Source organism: Drosophila ananassae (assembly GCF_017639315.1).
Source record: "Drosophila ananassae strain 14024-0371.13 chromosome 4 unlocalized genomic scaffold, ASM1763931v2 tig00000061, whole genome shotgun sequence".
In the NCBI taxonomy this organism is placed as follows: Eukaryota; Metazoa; Arthropoda; class Insecta; order Diptera; family Drosophilidae; genus Drosophila; species Drosophila ananassae.
In genome coordinates, this window is record NW_025319038.1 from 5541020 (window position 1) to 5563698 (window position 22679).

At 40.8% G+C, this 22679-nt stretch overlaps 1 protein-coding gene and 1 long non-coding RNA gene across 2 annotated transcripts; one reads left to right on the forward strand and one right to left on the reverse strand.

Moving 5' to 3' along the window:
* Positions 1-17950: 17950 nt before the first annotated feature.
* LOC123257775 lies at positions 17951-19855 on the reverse strand. Its single transcript, XM_044717756.1, has 3 exons — positions 19399-19855; positions 18266-19246; positions 17951-18168 (listed from the first exon to the last, which is right to left on the reverse strand). The coding sequence occupies exons 1-3, from the start codon at positions 19853-19855 to the stop codon at positions 17951-17953; spliced, it is 1656 nt and encodes a 551-aa protein (XP_044573691.1).
* Positions 19856-21570: 1715 nt separating this feature from the next.
* On the forward strand, positions 21571-22125 carry LOC116656352. The gene is made up of 2 exons (XR_004311313.2): positions 21571-21745; positions 21821-22125. It is a non-coding gene; the product is annotated as an uncharacterized LOC116656352 (long non-coding RNA).
* The last annotated feature ends 554 nt before the right edge of the window (positions 22126-22679 follow it).

The following is a 22679-nucleotide window of genomic DNA, read 5'->3' on the forward strand; positions in this document are numbered from 1 at the left end:
TCAGTCGGTCATTCTTCCCGCTGATACTGTTGATTTCTGCTTCTGGCGCCTTCTACTAGTGCTGGGCTACTAGGTTAAATATTGTTTCATGCTTATTGCTTATTATTACTAGGTGTGCCAATAGGTTAGTGGGTCTGATTATTGTGTATTGCGACATGCTGATGAACATTGATTAGATCAGATTACTAAGTATGAATATAGGGTAGTAGGCACTAGATGCCAACACGCGGGTCGAAGTGCAAATGGTAGACGAAGTGGTTGAACAAAGCACGGAATGTTGGACGTGAGAGACATTTTCGTTTAATTGGCAAAGCAAGAAGAATTCTCGTTTACGACCTTTGTAATTTTATAGACTCCGTGGTTTGATAGATGTGAATCGAGTGTGATCTCACGGATGCTTGCGACGAAACACTGGGTGTATTCTATTATTCTATTTCTTTCATTATATTTCGGGCAGGCGGTTGATTCGTGTAGTACGGTTGCAATGAGGATATCTGGGCTTGCGTTGTGGTTCCCAGGCACTTTGAAAAATAATAAGACTTTCTGACAGTTGAAAAATTTTATCAACAGTTTCATCTTTTCGTGATACATAGGCTTAGTTGTTGGCATTTGACATGAATTCGTGAATTATTTCTTTATCGTACTGGTTGGATGACATATAACCTCGTTGGTGGCCCACAATGCCAAAATGCCAAAATATTCCGAAATGGGCCTGTTAATTGAGATTATTTTATCTTGTCGCGAAAACGAAAGGAAACAAAGGTGGCTGTAGAATTAAATTAAATTGCAAAAAAAACGAACGAAAACGAAAATGCGTGCACTCTTTTCAACATTATAAATTCGATTATATTCAATCAACAAAAACTTAAGCCTAGCTTATCTAGTGCGGCGAAGCGGTGCGAATTCATGGGAGAGCGCAAGTGAGAGCTTCACTTGCGCTCCCGCTCCGCCCTAAACTAACTTATACTAGACTTCATAAAATTCCACTTAATTATCTACATTAATTATACAGGGCCGGTAGAAGAAATATAGTGATTCGATATTTTTCTCTTTGAATCGTAGTCGTTAATTCCTTTGATGATTTGAGTGAAACTTTTTGTATTTGGAAACATACCTTTTTTTTGGTAATATTTTGTAAAAGCAATCTTGTCCGACTTGGAGCATCGGAGGCGCTATTAGGGCAAGAAAATCATTTTTAAACTTGGCCGAAAACTCTGACCAGTTTTGAAAACTTCCTTGTTAAAATCTACCTAGTGGCGGGCAGCACCAAACATCTTTTGCTGTACGGTGAATAGAATTTTACTATCCATCCGGTCAAATTCTTTTCGAAGGGTTTCTACGAGTTTAACGAATTGATCGGCATCAAGTGAGTTTTTAGACGATAGATTCTGTAAGAAGGGCAACAGTATCACTTATACTTTGTAGATGATACTTAGCATAGTATCCGGTTGTTGTATCGTTGGGGGGTTCCCTGTGTATGTCTGGTATTCGGTCCTGCGTATCCTTCAGACCAGGCATCGTAGATCTCCTTTCCTGAATTTCCAAAATGGGTAGATGCGGGGTTTGAGAGTATGATTAAATCGTATTTTGCCGTGTCACAAAGAAATAGGTGTGATCCGTTGACGTAGGCATATTTGCATTTGCAGGTAGGAGCGAAATTTTTAATTGACCGAGGTTCATTGCCATAAACATGTGGTGTGCATTGTACTTGGACGCGTTGTAACCAGTTTAACGTATTGCATGAGACGTATACACCTTGGTCGTTATACGTAGTGTCGCGAGACTGAGACGAGTTAACTTGCTGGCGAGATGATGCACCTCTTTCATTATATCGAGTTCCGTGTAACGAAATTAGGTTCGTTTTCGTTGTTCTGGCTTCACTATCTATACCCAAATTGTTAGGGCGTATGTTGTCGTGTGCCCCTGTCGTTGCAATGGGTGATGAAATTTCCGGTGGATGAAATGTTCGTTCGCGTAACTCTTGCACGGTTCTCTCTAATTCCCTAATTCTATTTTGCAACGTTAGATTTTCAGCACTAACGTATTCTTCGTCGTTGAAATCGACACTGTCCAAACGGTTTAGTAGGTCTTCTCTATTCACTGACGTTGATAATCCGGCCTGCCTGCATCTGTGATGAAGCGCTCTTTTCCATACCTTACCAGGCATTTTTTTTTGCGCAACTTGTGAAATTGAAACCACTTGTGAAATTGTAACCATTTATACTTGCGAAACCGGTGAGCTTCGCCCATATTGGTGATTGGTGTAGTTTGTCAGGATAGCAGGCAGGTGGGTATTACTATAGTAAAATTTATTTAAATCCGACCGAATTAGAATAATAGACGTGGGAGCGGGGCTCAACGCTTGATGCTGCGGAGCGACCGAGAGATACCGCGAGAGAGCGAGGCAACGATAGCGCATGACGGTAGATGCAGGTGGCCGATCGAATGCACAAGAGCGGGCGACGCGAAAAGAGATAAATATAAAGAAAAGATTAACAAATTTAATAAATTTTTGCCGGCCAAACTTTCCGGCGGCTGCTTGACCCAACAGACTCCACCCGTTGGAAGATGAGTTTTAGACAGTATCATGAAGGGGCAGCAGGCACAATTTGTTGATTGCCTGCCTTGTAGCTCCGGACGCCGTCCTCAGCAGCGCACCCGACACTCACCGTCATCGTCGTCATCATCCTCGCTGTTACTGCAGCTGGGCGATTGCATCTCGGTAGCCATTTCGCTGCCAAAGTCCAAAAGTGGCTTCACATCCACACTGGGTAACATATGACCTATCAGCCACCTACTAGCCACCACTGTGCAGATTCCGGCCAGACGCTTCTCCGTGCGCTGCTCGAAGTGTCGACGGTGCCTGTAATATTTCTCCTTCCTCCGAGTTTTTTGGATGGAGTTCAAGAAGCAAATCAACTGGCTGAGGCTGGTGAAAATGAGGGTCCGCTAGCTCTACATTGGCGGAAATGGCACAGAACAACCATCTGTAGATAATCCTGCGCCTCCTATTCCGGATACAGGCGCGGGAGACCTTACACAGGCCAGCCTTGAAGTGACTAGTTGCACCTGCGAGCCAGAATCAAGCAGCGCTCAGCAGGGACGTAGATCTCCGGAGCGATTCCTAACCAGAACTATGATGTCTGCGTCCACACGCACGGAAGCTTGACTCATTGCAATGCCTAGATAGGTGCCCAGATCTAAGGCACTTACGGTATAAATCCAATCGCCTAACTTCGCCTAAACGATCCTCAGGCGACAAGCTTAAAAACCTTAGGCAGGAGTTTATCACGTGAGAATGGCCATCACAGATCAAGCATGCGGAAGAGTTTGTAATCACAAATGCAGAGTTACCTGGATGAATGGGTCTACGTCGTCCTACCGCAAAGTTTGGTGCATATGTTGTCGTCGTCAAATCCATGCTCTCAAAAGTCCGGCATCTTCTGGCGAGTCCAAGAAATCTGGCGATAGACTCCCACGTTGGAATGGAATCCAAGGAATCCGAGTCAGCTTGCATTTCCTTCCACTTCGACTGCATGGCATCATCAACATTCTGCGACAGCACTTGGATTATGATGCAGCTAGCACTCTGCTTCGTTGTGACCATGCTTGACAGGGCTCACATATGCGAATTAGATGCGATGCAGATTCTACGGTTCTTAGATGCATTATCTCATTAACAAGAGCTTGAAAAATAAGCCTGCGATTACCAAACCTTTTGTTTAGCAGCTCCAATGCGACATCATAATTTTTGTCCGTCAGCTATAACGATCAAACCGTCTCCAAGGCAGATTCACGAAGGCAGAACCGCAACCGTTGAAGCTTCTCGACCCGTCTTATGAATGGGTTTGTGCCCACCATGGTCGAGAATAGTGACCGAAATTCAAGCCACTCCGCATAACCTCCACTAAAAGTGGAAAGTGGCAGTGGCGACAAAGCCTGGAAAGATCTGCCGAACGACGCATCAAAATTGGTGGCAGCACTACCGTTGATCAGCGTTGAACTCGCCGGCAACAAACTGGAGCGCCGCATTATCTCCTGGTCCGGATGAATCGTGCCTTCCTCGCCACATCTTTGAAGTTGACGCGCAGTTCGCTCCTGAGTTCTGAAACATCCAGCTCGGACAGCTCCTTGCTCTTGACATCCGCGACGATGCCTTCCAATTCGCTAAGCTGCACATTTATCATCGCCTCAGGAAATTTCTCCACTGCTTTCAAGAAGGACAGCAATCCTTAAAGGTCCTCAAAAAGGACAACTGCACCTTAGCTCAGAAATTCTTTTCTTCCCGGAGAGGCACAATCGAAGAACGGATTAATTTTCGCAACAAAAATATTTTAATTTGTTTATTTATTGTCAGCTCACGACCCACTGTACAACTTCTATATAACTGGGCAATATATAATATGTATGAGCGATTGTAGCACTCTGCAAACAGCGTATGTATGTACGTCAACAGATGTTAATGTTGCGCGCACAAATCAAAAACCGAATTATATTTTTTAATGTTTTAATTTGTTTATGTTTATATATTTTAAGCTGCGCAGCTCAAATTTTCAATGAAAAATAATTGAAAAAATTTTTTTTTTAAGCATAATCTAAGCATAATCTAAGCAAAAACGTCGTTCAGTTACCGTGCGTTTTCAAGAGCTTCATTCATTTAATGTTCCAAATCTAGACTTTAATTGTTATTACGATAGTTTTAATGCCCTTCCTCAATATAAGCTCTCATTTTATATTTTAATACAAACATAACTTTTTAGAATAATTTAAAGCTAATAATTTTTTTGTTTCTGAAAGTTCTTTGCTAATGTATCTGCACGCATCTGTTTAGTTTAAAGATACTTTAAAATAGTCTGCCCTTTCTTAACTACATCTCCTACAAAGTGATACCTTATATCTTATACCTTATATCTATGTGTTTTGATCTTGAATGATGTACTGGACTCTTTGCCAACTGTTGAGCGCTTAAATTGTCAGTATGCATAACTGGATGATGTTTTATATTTCGCAACGGATCTCCAAAATAAGTCGTCTCAATGAAATTGCTCCTTGCATGCGGATGATAAAGCCATGTATTCGGCTTCTGTAGTACTGAGAGCTACGCTTCATTGTTTTTCAGATTTCCCAGATATTGGGAAATCCTCAGTCAAGTGGCTAAAGGCTCATTGCTTATTTTGTAATGCAATTTAAGGTCTTTTGTCGATGCCAAATATCTGAGTATATGATTTACTCCTGTCCAATGCTCAATATGCGGATCCTTAATTTAGATACTGAATGTAAAATTACAATAAAAATTTTCTGTAGGCATCCAAATTAAGGCGATTGTCCTGAAAACAATCCTGAAAAAAATTGGAAATGTGAGTTACTAAAAGTCAAGTCTCAATCTAGCTTTCTTTGCGTTCGGACGTTTATTTTCTGCTAATGTCGCCGCTCGTTTGTTCGAAGTGCAGTGGGGAAGTTACTGCTACGCAGCTTCGAGGGTGTGAGGCCGTTCGGTGCTCATCGATTTGCCGCCGTGCCTATCACACCGCTTGTGTTGATTTACCCTCTGAGGCTATAAAACTTCTATTAAACATTCCAAACTTACTGTGGCAATGTGATAGTTGCGTCATTGGAAACGACTCTCATTCAAAAATTGATGAGCTTAATATTAAGGTTTTGGATCTTGTTTTGAACATTATATTCTACTAATGCTGAAAATAAAAAGTCTTCATTGGCCCAGATCCCCACTGGGTCAAAAGTGGCTGTCCCAATAAATAAGAGAAATAACTCAAACAGGCGCATTGTTGGACATGCACCCAGCTGTGCGCAGCTCCAAATTCTTCCCACCTTAAAATACCTGCACATTGGTAAATTTGCAACGGCTACCCAACCGGAGGCACTGTGCAAATTTGTCGCTGATAAGTTGCACCTGGACCCCAGTGAGATAGCCTGTGCTAGATTGGTTAAAAAAGATGCTGATATCAACGCTCTAAAATTCGCCAACTTTAAATTGGGAGTTCCCGAGCAACATTTCCCCGCTGTCTTCAATGTTGATTTTTGGCCCATGTCGGTAAAAGTCACTCGTTTTCTTCATAGAGAGCCTGCTAAGGTTATTACCTCCCTGCGAGACTCCCTCGAACAAACCCTGGAGCGTCAAAAAACCCCCAGTAAGCGGCGCCACTGGAGCCGTTATTTTTCCCTCTTCATATTCTTCGACCGGTCATCATATTCTCCCTCTCCTGAGCCGCCAACAACATTCGGCGCTGGCAGTTATGGAAACTGTTGATGACACTTTCTACGTTATTCTGCTCCCGTCAATGCACTGTTTGCTCCAACAACAGCAGCTGATCCCAAGATGGGCTGTTTGCATATTATCTTCGCTTGTGGACCTCCAGCAACAACAACTGGTTCGTTATCGTCTTATTGTGAGCCCCTCTCTGTTTATCTTATCTTTCTTGGATGGGTTGTCCACTGTGAGACTGACCACTCGTGCTCACTTTTCGGCGTCTGGAGGAAATGTTTGTTTACATCTTGGTCTGGAGCGTAGAGTATCGCTACTCGTGGATGCTTAAAACTATATTAGCTCTATATCTTTATCTTTACCTGCCACTGGATTCGCAGGGCGACTGGACATTCATAGGTCCAATCTGGAGATTAAGGAAAATTTATGTGTGTCCACGTTGCTTATCTTGGAAGCTATGCGTTTGGGATATGTGGCCTCTAGCATCAGGACCCTGCCAGTGCCTTCAAATATACCACACTGCCGCCCAATTCCTACAGTGGACTGCCTGGATCTTGCTGCCTTGGGCTCTAATAAGAGCTTAAAAGTTTTCTTCCAAAATATATCTGGAATGCGGACCAAATCCCGCATGGTGCTTTTGAATTCTTCAGTCTGTGATTTTGATGTAATCTTTCTCCTGGAAACATGGCTCAATAGCAACTTTAGATCCTCCGAGTTCTTTGAACCCAACTTGTTTCAAGTATTTAGAAAAGACCGTGATTCATCCAGCACCCATTGTGAGCGAGGAGGTGGTGTGATTATCGCTATCCGCCGATCCATGTTGGCCACAGTGGTTAGCCTTAAGGTTGGCGACCCTATACTGGACCAGCTAGCCATCTCAATCCAGGGCATTCAGGGCCCTTTCATCATCATTGCATCGTATATCCCACCAAACAGCGCATTCAGTACTTATCAAGCGCATATGGAAAATATCGCCAGTGTCTGTGGTAGTATGGAGGACCCTACTGCTCTAATGGTTGCTGGCGACTTCAACTTGAGCTCTATTGTTTGGACTTGGGACCCGGAGTCCCATGCATGTTACCCAGCAATGTTCACCAATCGCATGAAATCGTTGTTTTGGATGATATTTTTAGCATGGGCCTCTCCCAAGTAAATAATATTTGTGAACGGGAAAAAATCATCCTATGATATATCTTCTTCCATGTCTTATGGAGGTTTGGCAGCTAACTCCGTTAAGGGCATTTCTGAACTTTTTGCGAAATATTTTGCCGCAAACCTTGAGCCGAAGGTCTCTTGGGATGAGCAGGAGGTACTTCAGAAAATTTTGCCTCTTCGTGAGGTTGGAAGCTTGGACACATTAGATTGTGACATTGTTGCCTCTAGTCATTTTAATGAGTCAAATACACCTGACTTAGATGGTATCTCCCCATTCTTCTCTTCTGTTCTCTTTATCACTATCATCGGGTAAGTTTGCTTTTCGATGGAAAATTACCTCGATCACGCCCATTCATAAAGGTGGCACCAGGGCAGACGTCACTAACTATCGGCCTATCGCCAAGAAATGTAATATTGCCAAGTTACTTGAGCGTATAGTCACCATAAAGCTAACAGTTTTGATTCGAAACTTTATTTCTCACAATCAACATGGATTCTTCTCGGTTTTCTCTAAGCACTGCCTGGAAGCCTTTGAACGCCGATGTCAGGTCGATGCCATTTATACGGACTTCTCTAAAGCCTTTGATAAAGTTTGCCACGCAGCCCTACTTGCTAAATTGTTCAGATTAGGTGTTCATTTCTCCATGTTAAGTTGGTTGGAGTCTTATTTGGCAGACTGACCATGCCACGTTCCCATTGGTGATGCCACCTCGAGTCCCTTTATTGCCTCATCTGGCCTTCCGCAAGGTAGTTCTTTGGGGCCGCTCCTATTCATCATATTTATTAATGACATCTCCTCTTGCTTCCTTTATTCGAAGTTTTTGTTATGCGCGGATGACCTTAAAGTGTATAAGGCCATTAGCTGCATTAGCGATAGCTATCTTCTGCAGGATGATTTGCGCCGAGTCTCTTCTTGGTTTTCCAGCCATTTAGATTTTATAATGACTAAGGCGTATGCCATGTTGGGTTTTGTGAAGCGGCACACAGACCAATTCAAGAGCCCATACGCGAAGCTCAGTGTTTACGTCGCATTAACATTCATCAATAACATTGTATCTAGCAGCATTGATTGCCCCATGTTATTGGGGCTTATAAACTTCAATGTGCCCCAGAGGGATCTTCTCTCGTTTGCTCCCTTTCGGATTGCTTGTCGTAGGGCCAATTATCTTTTGAACGAGCCTATTAATAGAGCATTATCATTTCTTAATACATTACCGCCTAGCCTCCGAACTAAGTGGGGCTCAGACAAACAAGCGTTTAGGGTCTTATTGGTTAAGCATTTCTTAAGTAGTATGTAAGTTAGATTGTATATTAGCCATGTAAGATTAAAATAATCAATGGCGAAAGAGAAATAAATAAATAAATAATTTTTGGCAAAATATGAGGAACATTTATTATAAATTTTTTTTAAAATACCTTCATTTTACGTTAAAAAATTAAAAAAACGTTGTTAATTAAAAATTGCATAACTTCATATTCAAGGAAGATATTAAACCAAAATCTATATTAAGTTTTGTGACGAAAATGTTCTTATTCTTAATATATTCTATATATATATATATATATATATATATATTTATATATATTTCTTCAATTATTTAAAAAATAGCACATAATATATGAATATTAAAGTAACCTAGGGGGGCCTCATAGCCTAGTGGTTAGTGTACTAGCTCGCTAAGCGTGAGGTCGTGGGTTCGAGCCCCACTCGTGTCAAGTGCATGGCCCTGCAAGTTTTTCGGCGCTCGCGCATATGATGTAAGTAGCGAAAAGCTCTCGTTGGATTCTCGCTATTTATAATTATGTGCATGAGACCCGAAAAACCGGCATTCCCAGATGTCGTTAGGTGGCAAGCCCACTTCTGAGATAGGTTGCACTCGGCTAATCACCGGATCGACTGAACAATAACGATTACAGAAACAAACACATGATTAGAAAAAAACACCCACACCCCCAGCCCGATGACGACCCGCCGCTTTTCGCAACGGACACGAATTGGACAATGGAATGTGAGGACCCTAATGGAGCCATCCAGAATTGCGCAGTTTGAATAAGGAGATGGGCATAGTTAGGATTGGAACCCTGGAGTGGAACCCGCAAGGAAGAAGAAGAGTGGGACGCCCCAAAGCTAACCTGGCGCCGATCTACAATACGCGAACTCGCAGACGTCACCTGGGGACTTGGCAAAGAGAACAGCGGGTCCGGTGGAATACACATGTGGATGCCCTAAGCTCCCAAGCGGAGTAATAGGAATAAAAAAAAAGTAACCTCTGTACACGCAATTCACAGAGTTAGCAATACGTTAAATGTAAGTATAAACACCAAAAATATTTTTAACCAGAAAGGAAAATAACCAGAAAGGAGGAGAAAGGAAAAATAACGTGCGGAGCCGAAGTAGATATACCCTCGCAGTTAAGCAGCGGCTTATATTATTATTATATATATCGGATGGTACATAGTTGTCCGATCATTATGAGAATTTCAACATCAAATAAATTTCATAATAAAAATATTGGAAACAGCCCCAAGCATCTTCAAAAATAGCAAGGTTGTGCCATTCCCGATCGTGCAATTATATGGCAGGTATAGGATATAGTAGGCCGATCCTTATGAAAGATCGGATTAGATTGTCCAAAACGGAATACGTAAAAAGTCCCATCATTCTATTCCGATAGTTCAGTTATATAAGAGCTATAGGATATAGTCGGCCGATCCTAATAACATTTTGCAAATCGGATAAGATTACCAAAAATGCAATCTGTACTAAGTCCCATCTTTCTAACTAAAAAAACACCAAAGTTAGGCTAATTCCGATCGTTCTACGACAGCTAAAGGATATAGTCGGCCGATCTTTATGAATTTTGTACTTAAGATATTTTGACCAAATATAACATGTGTGAAAAGTCCCAACCCTGCAACTAAAAAAACACCAAAGTTATGGCATTTCCGATCAATCAGTTATATGGCAGCTATAGGATATAGTCGACCGAAAGACAAATAAAGTAAAAGTTGAAAGAATTTAGACAATATTTTCAAGATTATTTCGCACATACATGCACAGGCTCAAAAAAAATATCAAACTTAGCAGTATTGAAATTCCTGGCACAAATTTCGTTCGAAAAACAAAAACCATTCAATAAGATTTTCTCTTCGAACGTCAAAACAAAGAAGGCGAAGTAATTCTGCCGTCGCTCTGCTGCTGCTAGAGTTCGAAATTACGCATATTCGATATTAGTTATTAATCACTAATATTTTCTTGTCATTCTAAATATTTTGCGCGGAAAACTTTTACCATGGTTCAATGATTGAGGTATCTGCCTGTTAATCGTAAGGTCGTGGGTTCGATTACAAGCAGAAAAATCTTTATTATGAGTTTTTAAAAGGGTATTCTTAATAATTGAGATTGTTTTAAACATGCAAATTTGTAGAGGTATATTATAGTCTGTCAAAAAGTAAGCGCTATTCCTTGAAAGTTTAGAGGCTTGCATGTCGGTCCAGTTTACAAAAACACTAAGGCTCGAATCCCAGGGTGAGTAATTATTAAATATAGTTTTCAATATTAATAATGTAATGTAACTTAACATATTAATTTAGTTTACAACATAAATTAACAGCAGTTTTTAAGGTATACATTAAAAATAATGATTATCAAATTAGGAGATTGTAAGGGTAAATTTTTTTTCTTTGATTTTGGGTCATGAAGGCGACCTGATTTAGCCGCGATTTTCAGCGCGGAATCATGCTTTTTTTTTTGGGGCTGATTACGCTCGGAAATTAAGGTCTGAATCAGGGGTGATTTCGAGACAATTTTTACGCCGGAATCCGGGTTCCAAATCCGGGCGGATTCTGGGATGATTCATGCCTGAAATCGAATTCCGGGCCGAGAGGACATTTTAAAAAATTTCAGTACAAAATTCCGGGCCGCTTGTTCTAGATTTCCGGGCGGATTCTGGGGAGATCCGGGTGAATCCAGGGTGATTGGTGCTAGGCAGGCAACAAAAAAATTATGAGCTTTAAATTATTCTAAAAAGTTAAGTTTGTATTAAAATATAAAATGAAAGCTTACATTGAGGAAGGATATTGAAACTATCGTAATAACACTGTCGGGTTAAGCAGCCGCCGGAAAGTTTGGCCGGCCATAATTTATTGAATTTGTTTACCACTGCATACGTACAGCCCACCTCCCGTCCAACCGACCGAGAGACGCTACCGCGTAAAGTACGGCTCGAATCGCGGGAATAGATCCGAGATAGTTAAGCGAAAAGTAGGAGAAAGATATCCAGAGGAAGAGTGTTGCACAGATAAGGCGGTTAATATAAGCGATTTAAGATTGTTAGTAGAGCAAGGTGACAAGATGTGGTAGAGACGATTGTAGTCCGAACATAATACCCTGAACGGATCGAATAATACCCTGAATGTTATCTTGGTGTACTCCATATTGAGGACTCCAGACACACGACCCATACTCAAGAATCGGACGGACCAGTGATGTACATAACGTTTTAGTTATGTAAGGGTCATTAAATTCTTTTGACCATCCTTTAATAAAACCAAGCACACCCATAGCTTTATTAACCATGGCAGATATATGGTCGGTAAATTTAAGTTTCAAATCTAATAGGACACCTAGATCGTTAACCTGAATTAATCGTTCTAAGGCATTCCCATAGAGAAAGTACATAGCCTGGTGAGGACTAGATCGGTAAAAAGACATAAGTTTACATTTCGATCCATTAAGCTATAGGTTATTTGCTAAACACCAATTTTGAAGTTTATCCAAATCGGATTGAAGTCTAGATTGGGCGCTAGTGAATTTATACTGAAGGCATAGCTTAACATCATCAGCGTACATAAGTACAAGTGAATTAGTTAAGGCAAGGGGCAAGTGGTTAATAAACAATGTAAAAAGTAGGGGTCCAAGATGGCTTCCTTGGGGCACCCCCGATGTGGCGCGAACTAAACGCGAGGTAACATCTTTAAAGAAAACACGTTGGGTTCTCCCTGATAAGTAGCTCGAAATCCACATAAGAAGATCAGTTGGGAATCCCAAAAGACTGAGTTTACTTATAAGAAGCGAATGGTTAACAGAGTCAAATGCTTTACTGAAGTCAGTGTAAATGACGTGTGTTTGTAAGCCATTCCGAAAGCCATCCGTGATAAAAGATGTTAGCTCCAATAAGTTGGTAGTGGTGGAGCGGCGCTTCATGAAGCCATGCTGGCACGGAGTTATTATTGAACTACATAGGTGTTGCAAAAGTGGAGTGATAAATTTTTCAAAAAGCTTTGGAATTGCTGACAATTTATAGATACCGCTATAATTTGCAGCGTCGGATTTTTTCCCTTTTTTTGCAGCGGAATAATGAAGGATTCCTTCCACATAAGGGGAAAGATCGAAGTTTCCAGCGATAGATTAAAGAGTTTAACGAGCGGTTTGCACAGAGCCTCGGCGCAGTTCTTCAGAACACAGCCTGGTACTCCATCAGGGCCTGGCGAATACATGGGCTAGACCTTAAGAAGATCCGATAACACACCACTTTGATAGAAAGATGGGCAAAATATAAGGTTGGCTGATTGGATATTATAAGTGTAAGGCTGAGCTGAGCTGCTGCTAGATGAATACGTAGTTTGAAAAAACTGTGCAAAGAGATCGGCCATTGCCTGATCAGTGTTCGCATAAGAGTTCTCAAACGTAAGCAGTGGGGGAAAAGATACATGTTTACGCTTAGTGTTTACAAAGTTATAAAACTGCTTCGGATCCTGAGTAAACTGAATCCTGCAGCGGCGAATATAACTCCTATAACATTCTGCGTTATGCACGGTGAAATTGGACCGGGCTACTAAGTATCTAGAATAACTAACTGTACAGCCAGATAGTCTATGTTTATTCAAAAGTCTACTCATACTATTCTTTAAGTTGTTAAGATGCCTCGTATACCAAGGCGGATTCGTTGAAGCGGACGGATATTTCCACGGCACAAAAACGTCAAAAAATAAGTTTACAGTGAAATAAAATTTTTGTAATGCTAAGTTTATATCATCGCATGCCAGTAAATCAGACCAATCAAATTCCGAAATTAACTTATTTAATTTCATAAAGTCAGCCTTACGAAAGAAACGATCTTTATGAGATTTAAGTATAGAGTTAAGGTCAATTAAGGAGTTGTTTTCAATTGAAAGCTCAAGAGTGGGATGATATGGATCCTCAAGGTCAGAAAGGGGCAAAGTTCTGGAAAGAGTAATTCCATCAGGATCAGAAACGAAACATAAGTCCAGCAGCCGACCTAAAGAATTTCTAACGTGGTTAATTTGCCCGAGTGACATGTCAAACATGCCCACAGAGAAGTCGTGGTGGGAGTTAAGCTGTAAAGACGGTGAATTTTCAACATTTGACCATATAAGTTCTGGGATATTAAAGTCACCCAGAGCTATCAGCTGGTCACCATCAGACAGACGATCGAAAACCAAACGAATAGCGGACAAATGTTGCCAGTATGTTGGCGGTTCGGACGAATGTGGTATGTAAGAACAGGTAACATACAAAAATTGATCGGACAAAGTAATTTTGATGCAAAGGAATTCAATGTCAAGGAATTCAAGGAATTCAATGTCACCAAACTCTTGTGATTTTACCTCTTCAGAAGCGAGTTTGGAGTCTGCAGAGATTAACACTCCTCCTTCTCTTCGCAGAGTTCTATCACATCTGTGTACCTACTAGGAAAAACTTCGGAGCTTAAGATCTCCGGCTTTAACCAAGTTTCTGTAAATACAATAATGTGAGATGCAAAGAAAGAACTATCAGAATACAGTTTGGGAAGTTTACTACGTAACCCTCTTGTATTCTGATAGGTAAGTGTTAGAGAAGACATTAGTTTTTTAAAACTGAGGAAGATGAAGTGGAAGGTTGGTCAGTGGCCGTAACATGTGGGAGTTTTACCCACAGGTTTGGTCATTTTTGTTTTTTTTTCTTTTTTTTTTTTTTCTCCGTACTTGGCTGATGTTCTTTCTTAATTTTTGTCTCTATTCGCGTCGCCCACACACGTGCATTCGATCGATTTCAAAATTTGCTTATTTGATCTTATTTATATTGCACGTGGAGATAGCGTTTGAGATGACGCAACTTTTGCAATATCGTTTATATCTAGCAAAATTCGTTAACTCAAGATATAGTCCTATAAGTGCAGCTACCAATTTTGTGCAGCCACCTGTGAAGCTGGCTGTTACTTACACATGTGTGTATTTGATTGGCAACTTTGCTTTTTGGAGTCTGCATATATTTGGGCAATACCCTAAAAAATATTTATTTAAAAAAACTTTTCAGCTTTTAGTTTATTTATTTAAAAATAAAATCCAAATAAAAAAGGGCTTAAAAAATAAAATATAAACATTGGCTAACCTAGGACTCGAAGTCAGGCCCTCCGTGTTAGGAACCATAACCCTCTTCACTCGGCTAACTTCAAAGTTTGATGCTTGATGGCAAATTTTGATGTTATTCTGCTTTGTGTTTCAGTGTCTCATGTCTTAATAAGAAGACTCACAAATGCACAATTTTACGAGTAAAAAACGTTATATGCATATGCCCCCACTGAACATATAATACATATAAATAAAACACTGCTTTACTTAAATTACAGCCACTACCGTTTTTGGGTCATATCATGGATTAAAAACAAATTGGGCAAAGCAACTCCGCCAATACTTTTCTAATATTTATTATTTTATATCGCACGCCCAAAATAAAGTGTAACATTCAACAATTTGTTTAAAAAGAAAAACTGGAAAACCTTTTTTTTTAATTTTAAAAATTTTCTGTAGGCAACCGATCTAAATGAATAATATACCAATCGAAAGGTATTGTTTCAATTAGATATTAAGTTGCATTGTATTCAATTAGATAATAAAAAATTTTGAATATAACAGTTTTGTTGCAGCCCAGGATGTGACAATGTCCAAAAACAAACTTCTAATAGCACGCTTTTAATTATTATAATATTTATTTAATCAAATTACACGAGCTTTAAAAAATCTTGTTCGTCTTTACGCTTCTTCTGTGACTAACTATTTGATATAACATTTTCCATTTCGCTTGTTCTGCTACTAACTCGTTCGTTATTTTACCATATGTTGTCGTGTTGGCGCTAACATTCTCCCCCCCATAAACGCCTGCAGGGGTTTATCCATTCTTCACGTCCAACACTGCTATTTTGGTTGCTGGTCGCACCATAGTTCCATAGTAAGTCTTCACTGTAGCCGAGCGTACTTGTCCATCCTTGGCTGTGGCTGCGCCGATTATACGCCCATTCGGCCAAAGGTTCCTAGGAAGGCTCTCATCCGCGAGTATAACAACATCTCCGATTGCTAATGGTGGACGCTTTGGGAACCATTTTGAGCGACGAGTAATTATGGGAATGTACTCCTTGACCCATCGTTTCCAGAAAAGATCTGCCACCTCATTGGCCTGGTGCCAGCGTTTCCTTGCATCCGAGTCCTTGGTGACGATTGGCTTGTACCCGTCTGCGGATCCTAACAATAAATGATTTGGAGTGAGGGCATCATCATCTTTTGCGTCTAAGGATACGAATGTTAGAGGACGGAAATTGATAATGTACTTAGCGTTCATCAAGGCGTTTCTTAGGCTTTCGTCGTTAAAACTGTAATTAGGAGAGATGCTTTTCAATACGGTTTTGATTGATCGTACGTATTAAGCGCTCCCAAGCTCCCCCCATGTGTGGAGCGCCTGAAGGATTAAAATTCCATTTAATTTCGTCGTATTTAATGGTTAGGTTATTGAAGTCTATTGAAGTTCTTCCGCTCTTCCTTAACACCTTTCTCAGTTGCCTTGAAATTGGTTCCATTATCCGAGTATATTTCTCTTGGAGTTCCTCGTCGGGCCATAAAGTTTGCGAGGCACATTACACATGAGCTTGTATAGAGGCTATACGCTTTCTCTAAATGTACGGCGCGTATAGTGAGGCACGTAAATATCACGCCCCACCTTTTCTTCTTGTGTCGGCCTACGTTGACCGCGATGGGACCAAAGAAGTCCACTCCAGTATAAGTGAATGGTCTTTGAAAGCTGGCGATCCTGGCTGCAGGCAATAAGGCCATCTGCGGCACTATTGGAGCTGCTGTATTGTTTTTACATTTCTGGCACCCTTTTCGAACGGACTTGTATACCACGCGTAACTGGGGTATAAAGAACTGACTCCTGATTATGTTTATAGTTCCCTCATGCAGCAAATGGTGGTTGCTCTCGTGAAAGTGCTTGACAAGGAGATATGTAACCGGGTGGTGTTTTGGTAGTACTATTTGGTCGTCGTTCGGGTTTATAGTTTGTGACCATCCTTGGGTGCGAATTATGCCGCAATCGTCTAGGTAGATGTTTAACCCAATAAGCGCGCTGGTCCTTTGAATGTTGTTGTCTTTTTGGAGAGAATCTAATTCGTCCTTGAATGCTTCGTTTTGGGATACTTTATAAAGTAGGTTATTTCCTTGCATAATTATTTCATCTGACAACGTTTTGGTGATGGTTTCTCCTCGACATTTCGCTTTCAGGTTTTTTACGTACATGATGAACGTTGCTATGGCTCGATAAAGTCGTTTCCAGATTGAGAATGATTCAATGTTTTGTTTTAGAAGCACAGGTCTGTATACTTTGGTTACTAAAACTACCTTTTTGAGCTCGTTATTATCGTTTTCCGGTGGAAGACTTGGTTGATGATTTGGCCACTGGTCTTTGGGCATTTTCAGGAATGCCGGTCCGCTTGTCCACTGCTCCAGGTTTGGTTTGGCGATAAATTTCGAAGCCATATCCGCAACGTTTTTATGTGTTGAAATCCAGCGCCACTGTGCAGCGCTCGTTGTTTCCATAATCTTACCAATTCTATGCATCACGAAAGCATGGAATTTCCGTGGATCCATAGTCAACCATGACAGGACGGTCTTGGAGTCTGTCCAAAAGGTGCATTCGCCAATGTTCAAGTTCCGTGTGAGTTGTGTTTTATGAGCCAGGCGGACGCCGGCTACGGCGGCGAGCAGTTACATTCGTGGTATCGAAAGCGGTTTCAAGGGAGCAACTTTACTTTTAGCAATGACTAGATTTGTCGTGATGTCAAATCCTTTGATCACGCGAAAGTAGCACACAGCTGCATATCCGTATTCGCTCGCATCGACGAAGGTATGTAGTTCGACGCTATCGGCGGTATGCAGAAATGGGGAGTAATGTCGTGGAATATGTACAGACTTAGCTTGTGATAGTATTTTTAGCCATTTTGTCCAGCAACTCTGTGAAGGTTCCGGTAATTCGTCGTCCCATCCGATCCCTGATCGCCTTCTTGTAGAAGAATTTTAAGTCCAATAGTATAGAATGACAAAAATCCTACGGGGTCATAAATTGACATTAGAACCTGTAGAGCTTCCCTTTTAGTGGGGCGGACCGTCTCACTTAGTACGTTCCTTTTTAGTTTTGCGAATCTGAAAATATATTTAAATGTATCACTCTCCGGGTCTCAAAACATATGCAAGACTTTCAAAGTGTCTCCTAAGTCCTTTCTAGGCTGTGTTGGGGCTGACTCTTCATTTAATGCGTGTAAGACTTCGGGTGAATTGGAAGTCCAGTTTCTGATGTGGAAACCCCCAGCTGAATGTATTAGTTTGACCGCCTTCTTTAGCTTCCTCTTCGTCGTTTAGACTGTCTATATAATCGTCGACGTAATGAGCTCGGGTGGGGGCTTCATAGGCTCTTGGATACTGCATCTTGTAGTCCTCCGCATTTTTGTCCCTGACGTAATGAGCTATACAAGGGGCGCAAGATATTCCGAACGACATTGCTCTCATTACGTATTCCTTTGGACTTTATTCTTAACTGTTGGAACATTTCTGCTATATCACCGCAGACCGCTATTTTGCCGACTTTGAATGCCATCAAAACGTCGGACAGTGGATGTAAAAGATCCGGACCAGTAAGCATGAAGTCATTTAAGGAGACGCCATGAGATTTAGCTGCTGCATCCCAAACCAGTCGAATCTTACTGGGTTTGTTGGAGTTATGGGCTATGAAAATTGGAAGGTACCAAATACGGTTGTGATAGACTTCTTCATTTTTTAACTCGATGACGTAGCCTTTTTCCAGCAGATTGTTGACTTGCTCCCGAATTTTTACTCGTAGATCTGGTTCCTTCTCTATTTTAGCTTTCAGACAATTTAGGCGTTTTAGTGCGTTTGTGTAGCTTTCAGGAAGTACCGTATCTTTATGGCGCCAAAGCAGGCCGATTTCGTACAGTCCGTCGATTTTTACGCACGTCTCCTGCATAATTTTGAAAGCTTTTTCATCATCTTTAGAGCGAAGTGTCCTTGGAATTACGGGTTCTACGTTGAAGCTTTCTTTAACGGCCTTATCAATTTCAGTCCAGTTGCATTGACAGTGGTGCATAGAAAAATGTTTATTGTCTTTTCCGGACCCTTGCACACTCCAGCCGAGCATGCACTTGGATGCGATGGGATCATTCCACCTTCCTTCTTTTATTTTCCGCGAAACGGCTAACTTCCAATTGTCTATTTCAATCAGCAACATTGGTTCAGCATCCGTATATGATGCGGTCGGTAATCTTTGCAGGTAAGTGTATTTATTAGTTAACTCCTTGATGTCCAGCGTTTGCTTTGGTAATCCTAAATTTTGTACTGTATGTATGTTGTTTAACCAATAGGTTCTGTTGGTGCCCATGCTAGAGACTTTTATGTTAAAACGAACGGATTCGTTCTCCCTTCTTGTCGTTTGATTCGTCCACTGCATGCAGATGGGATCCAGAGTACCTTGGATGTTTAACTTTTTGAAGAGTTTTTCGTCTATAAGTGTGACCGATGACCCTTCATCTAGAAATGCAAATTTATCAATATAGGAGTTATGAGTGTACATTATGATCGGAACGATACGAAAATATTGTTCCCCTCCGGGTGAATTAGTTCAGTGCGAAGAGACGATGTTAGGATTCGCATGGCCTTTGTGCAGCATCCTCCGATCCCACACAACTGAGTTGAAAAGCACCTGCGACCATGACTCTTCAAGCATTTGAAGCAAAGCTTGTATTCCCTAACCATTTCCTGCTTCTTTTCGTAAGGGAGCTTTTGGAATGCCTCGGATTCAGTGATAGGATGGAATATACTGTTGCAGGCGTTGCAATGGGTAGCTTCCCTTTGCGAAGCGTTGTACCTTGGTGGATTGTACTCCGAGTTTTCTTGGGCATCCATGCTGTACTGGACGTGGGTGTGTACGTTGCTGGCCCTGGAGTAAATTGATGGCGTCACTGTGGATGCTGCTTCAGCGATTGTGTAGAGCCAGTCGCTGAACGACTTAACCAATGCAGCGCTTGAGTCTTTTGGGAGCATAGCCCAGGTCAGTTTGTAATGGCTGGGAAGTTTGTCTACTAACTCTCTCAACAGCATGGGATTGTTTAGGTGGTCATTAAGCTGACAAGCCTCCATTGTAGCACAAATATTTCGTACTGCTAAGGTATAATCTATGAGAGTGTCAAGTCGTTCCTTATTGATAGAGATTCGCTTTTTCAATTAATCTCTCTAGTATCTATTCGGAACGTCCGAAGAACGTCTTGAGCGTGTTTATGACGTCAGGGACCATAACTGGAAGCAGAAGCTTATCTCTTACTAGTTCGAGTGCCTTTCCCTTGAGGCATTTTTGGAGTCGTAGCATATTTTCGACATTTGAAAACCCAGCTACAGTGGTGCTATTTTCAAATGCACTGAGGAACGCAGGCCAGTCATCCGGATTGCCGTTGAATGTCGGTAGATCGGGTGACAGTATTTGACGTGCTGACAGCTGGGTCTTGTAGACCCGAATGATGTGGTCAGAGCGGCTCCACTTAGCTGAGCTAGCATATTGTACTTTTGTTCAATGTAGCTTTGATCGGCCTGCCGCTTTTCCTCTAGCATTTGTAGCATTAGAGTATTGTTTTGTATCAAAATATGTTCATTGGCACGTTCAGCTTGTAAAGAAGTCGGCAGTTGCTTGTGCTGTTTTTTCACAGCAACGGTCGAGTGTCCCGATGTCGGAGCGATGTTGGTACGGTCTAGCGAAACGGTTCTTTGCGAAGCTACGCTTTGGACAGCGGCTGTGTCGGCGTCAGTCACCGCAGTTGGGTCAGGTGGCTGTTTACTGCAGGAGACGCACTTCCATCCTTTTGTATTCTGGGTGTTCTCGTCTCGAACGCAGCCAAAGTGGTATCAAATATCGCAATGCACCCATATAATGTCTTTGCCGGTACTACTCATGCACTGCATTCTGTTTGGTTGTATTCACGGGATATCATGGTTATTACTTCTGTTCTTCTTGCTTCTTGTCTTTGTTGTATCTATGCCTGTTTTGATCCTTATTAGACAAGAAAGAACTGAGCTGTATTTTTGTTTACGTTAATTGCGCAGCAAAGTTTGTGACTACTCGCTTATATTAAACTTCGACGCCTGTGTGTATGTGGTCCGAAGATGCAGGGGAACTTCTCCGCGTAATAGATACGTACGCGGCAATAAACCAAAGATCACAAACGGGGAGTTTGAGTAAGATTTTTAAAGAATGTTGGAGCCCAGGATGTGAGATTGTCCAAAAAACAAGTTCTAATAGCACGCTTTTAATTATTATAATATTTATTTAATCAAATTACACGAGCTTTAAAAAAACTTGTTCGACTTTACGCTTCTTCTGTGACTAACTATTTGAGATGACATTTTCCAATTCGCTTGTTCTGCTACTAACTCGTTCGTTATTTTACCATATGTTGTCGTGTTGGCGTTAACAAGTTTATTTTGAGACTGCGATATTAAAAAATATTAAAGTAAACAAAAATCAACCCATAATAAAGATTTTTCTGCTTGGAATCGAACCCACGACCTTACGATTAACAGATACCTTAATCATTGGGGTTAAAGTTTTCCGCGCAAAATATTTAGAATGACAAGAAAAGGGTTTTTTGAGCTTGTTCATGTATGTGTGGAATAAACTTGAAAACAGATGATATATATATATATATCAGCTGTCATATGTTTATGCTGCGGCATGCTTGATATACCCTGCTTAACTGCAAGGGTATATCAACTTCAGCTCCGCTTAAAGCTAGCTTTGCTTTCTTGTTTTTTTTTTTGTGATAATCTATTATTATTGAAATTTGCGTATTCAAATATTATATGCAAAAGTAACATAGACAGTTATGCTATATATTCACATGAATGTAAGGATGTAGCAAGTGTATACACACTAAAAATGTGTTCCTTGTTTCTCGCCTATTTGTTGATATCTTGTCCTCTTGACATTTTATTCCACTTCGTTTCTGGCATCGAGAGCGTGTGGTTTATAAAATCTTTATTGTGTGTTTTATTTATTCATTGAGGGTTTCTGGTTAATATTTAATTGTATTACTTATTTATTAACAAAACCAACAGGTTATGGGCCCAGACACAACTACAGTGAATAAGTAAAGCATACATATATACATTTAATCAATTCGCGAGTTTTTTTTTCTGGAAACGCTTTGACAAATTAGCCGTAAATCACCACGTAGCGGCATGACGGTGTTAAAAGATAGTGCTACTGTTGAGAAACGTTATTGCTGTAAGAAGTTGCTGGAAATTGTGGCTGTGAAATTTGCTTTTGTGTGATAGAATCTTACAATGGATAAAGGGAAAAGAAATATCAAACCGTTTGACGGTGAGAAATATTCAATATGGAAGTTTAGAATGAGAGCGTTGCTAGAAGAGCATGAACTTCTGAAGGTTATAGATGAAACGCATGAAAAAGTGACTGATGAGATAAAAAAGGCAGAACGAAATTCAAAAGGTTTAATAATTGAATACCTAAGTGATGCATTTCTATCTTTCACTAACAGTGGGGGAACTGCTAAGCAGATTTTTGCAAATTTAGATGCAATTTACGAGAGAAGAAGCTTGGCATCACAACTATCTCTGCGAAAGAAACTTTTAGCCATGGAGTTAAAAGGAGCAAAATTAGATGATATGGATAAAATTTCCCATTTAATTCTAACTCTTCCACCCAGTTATGATGGAGTTATAACGGCAATAGAGACTCTATCAGAAGATAACTTGACATTGGGTTTTGTAAAAACACGACTTCTGGACCAGGAAATAAAGCTTCGGAATATTAGTAAGGATACGAGTATCAAAGTCTTGCAAGCAGTAGGTAACAAGGAGTTCAAAGATGCAAAATTTAACAATAATCCAATGCAAAAGTTTAAGAAAAAATTGTTCCAGCCAAGTTTCAAACCGAAACCAAAATGTTTTCATT

Bases quoted from the DNA above. Each gene is read 5' to 3' on its own strand.
- LOC123257775 (XM_044717756.1), bottom strand. From the start codon at position 19,855: ATGGAGGCTTGTCAGCTTAATGACCACCTAAACAATCCCATGCTGTTG. The intron at 19,247-19,398 runs GTGGGATCGGAG...TTGCATTTCTAG, and splicing joins GTGCTTTTCAACTCAGTTGT to ATGAAGGGTCATCGGTCACA. The intron at 18,169-18,265 runs GTGATATAGCAG...CCCCTTGTATAG, and splicing joins CGGCAAAATAGCGGTCTGCG to CTCATTACGTCAGGGACAAA.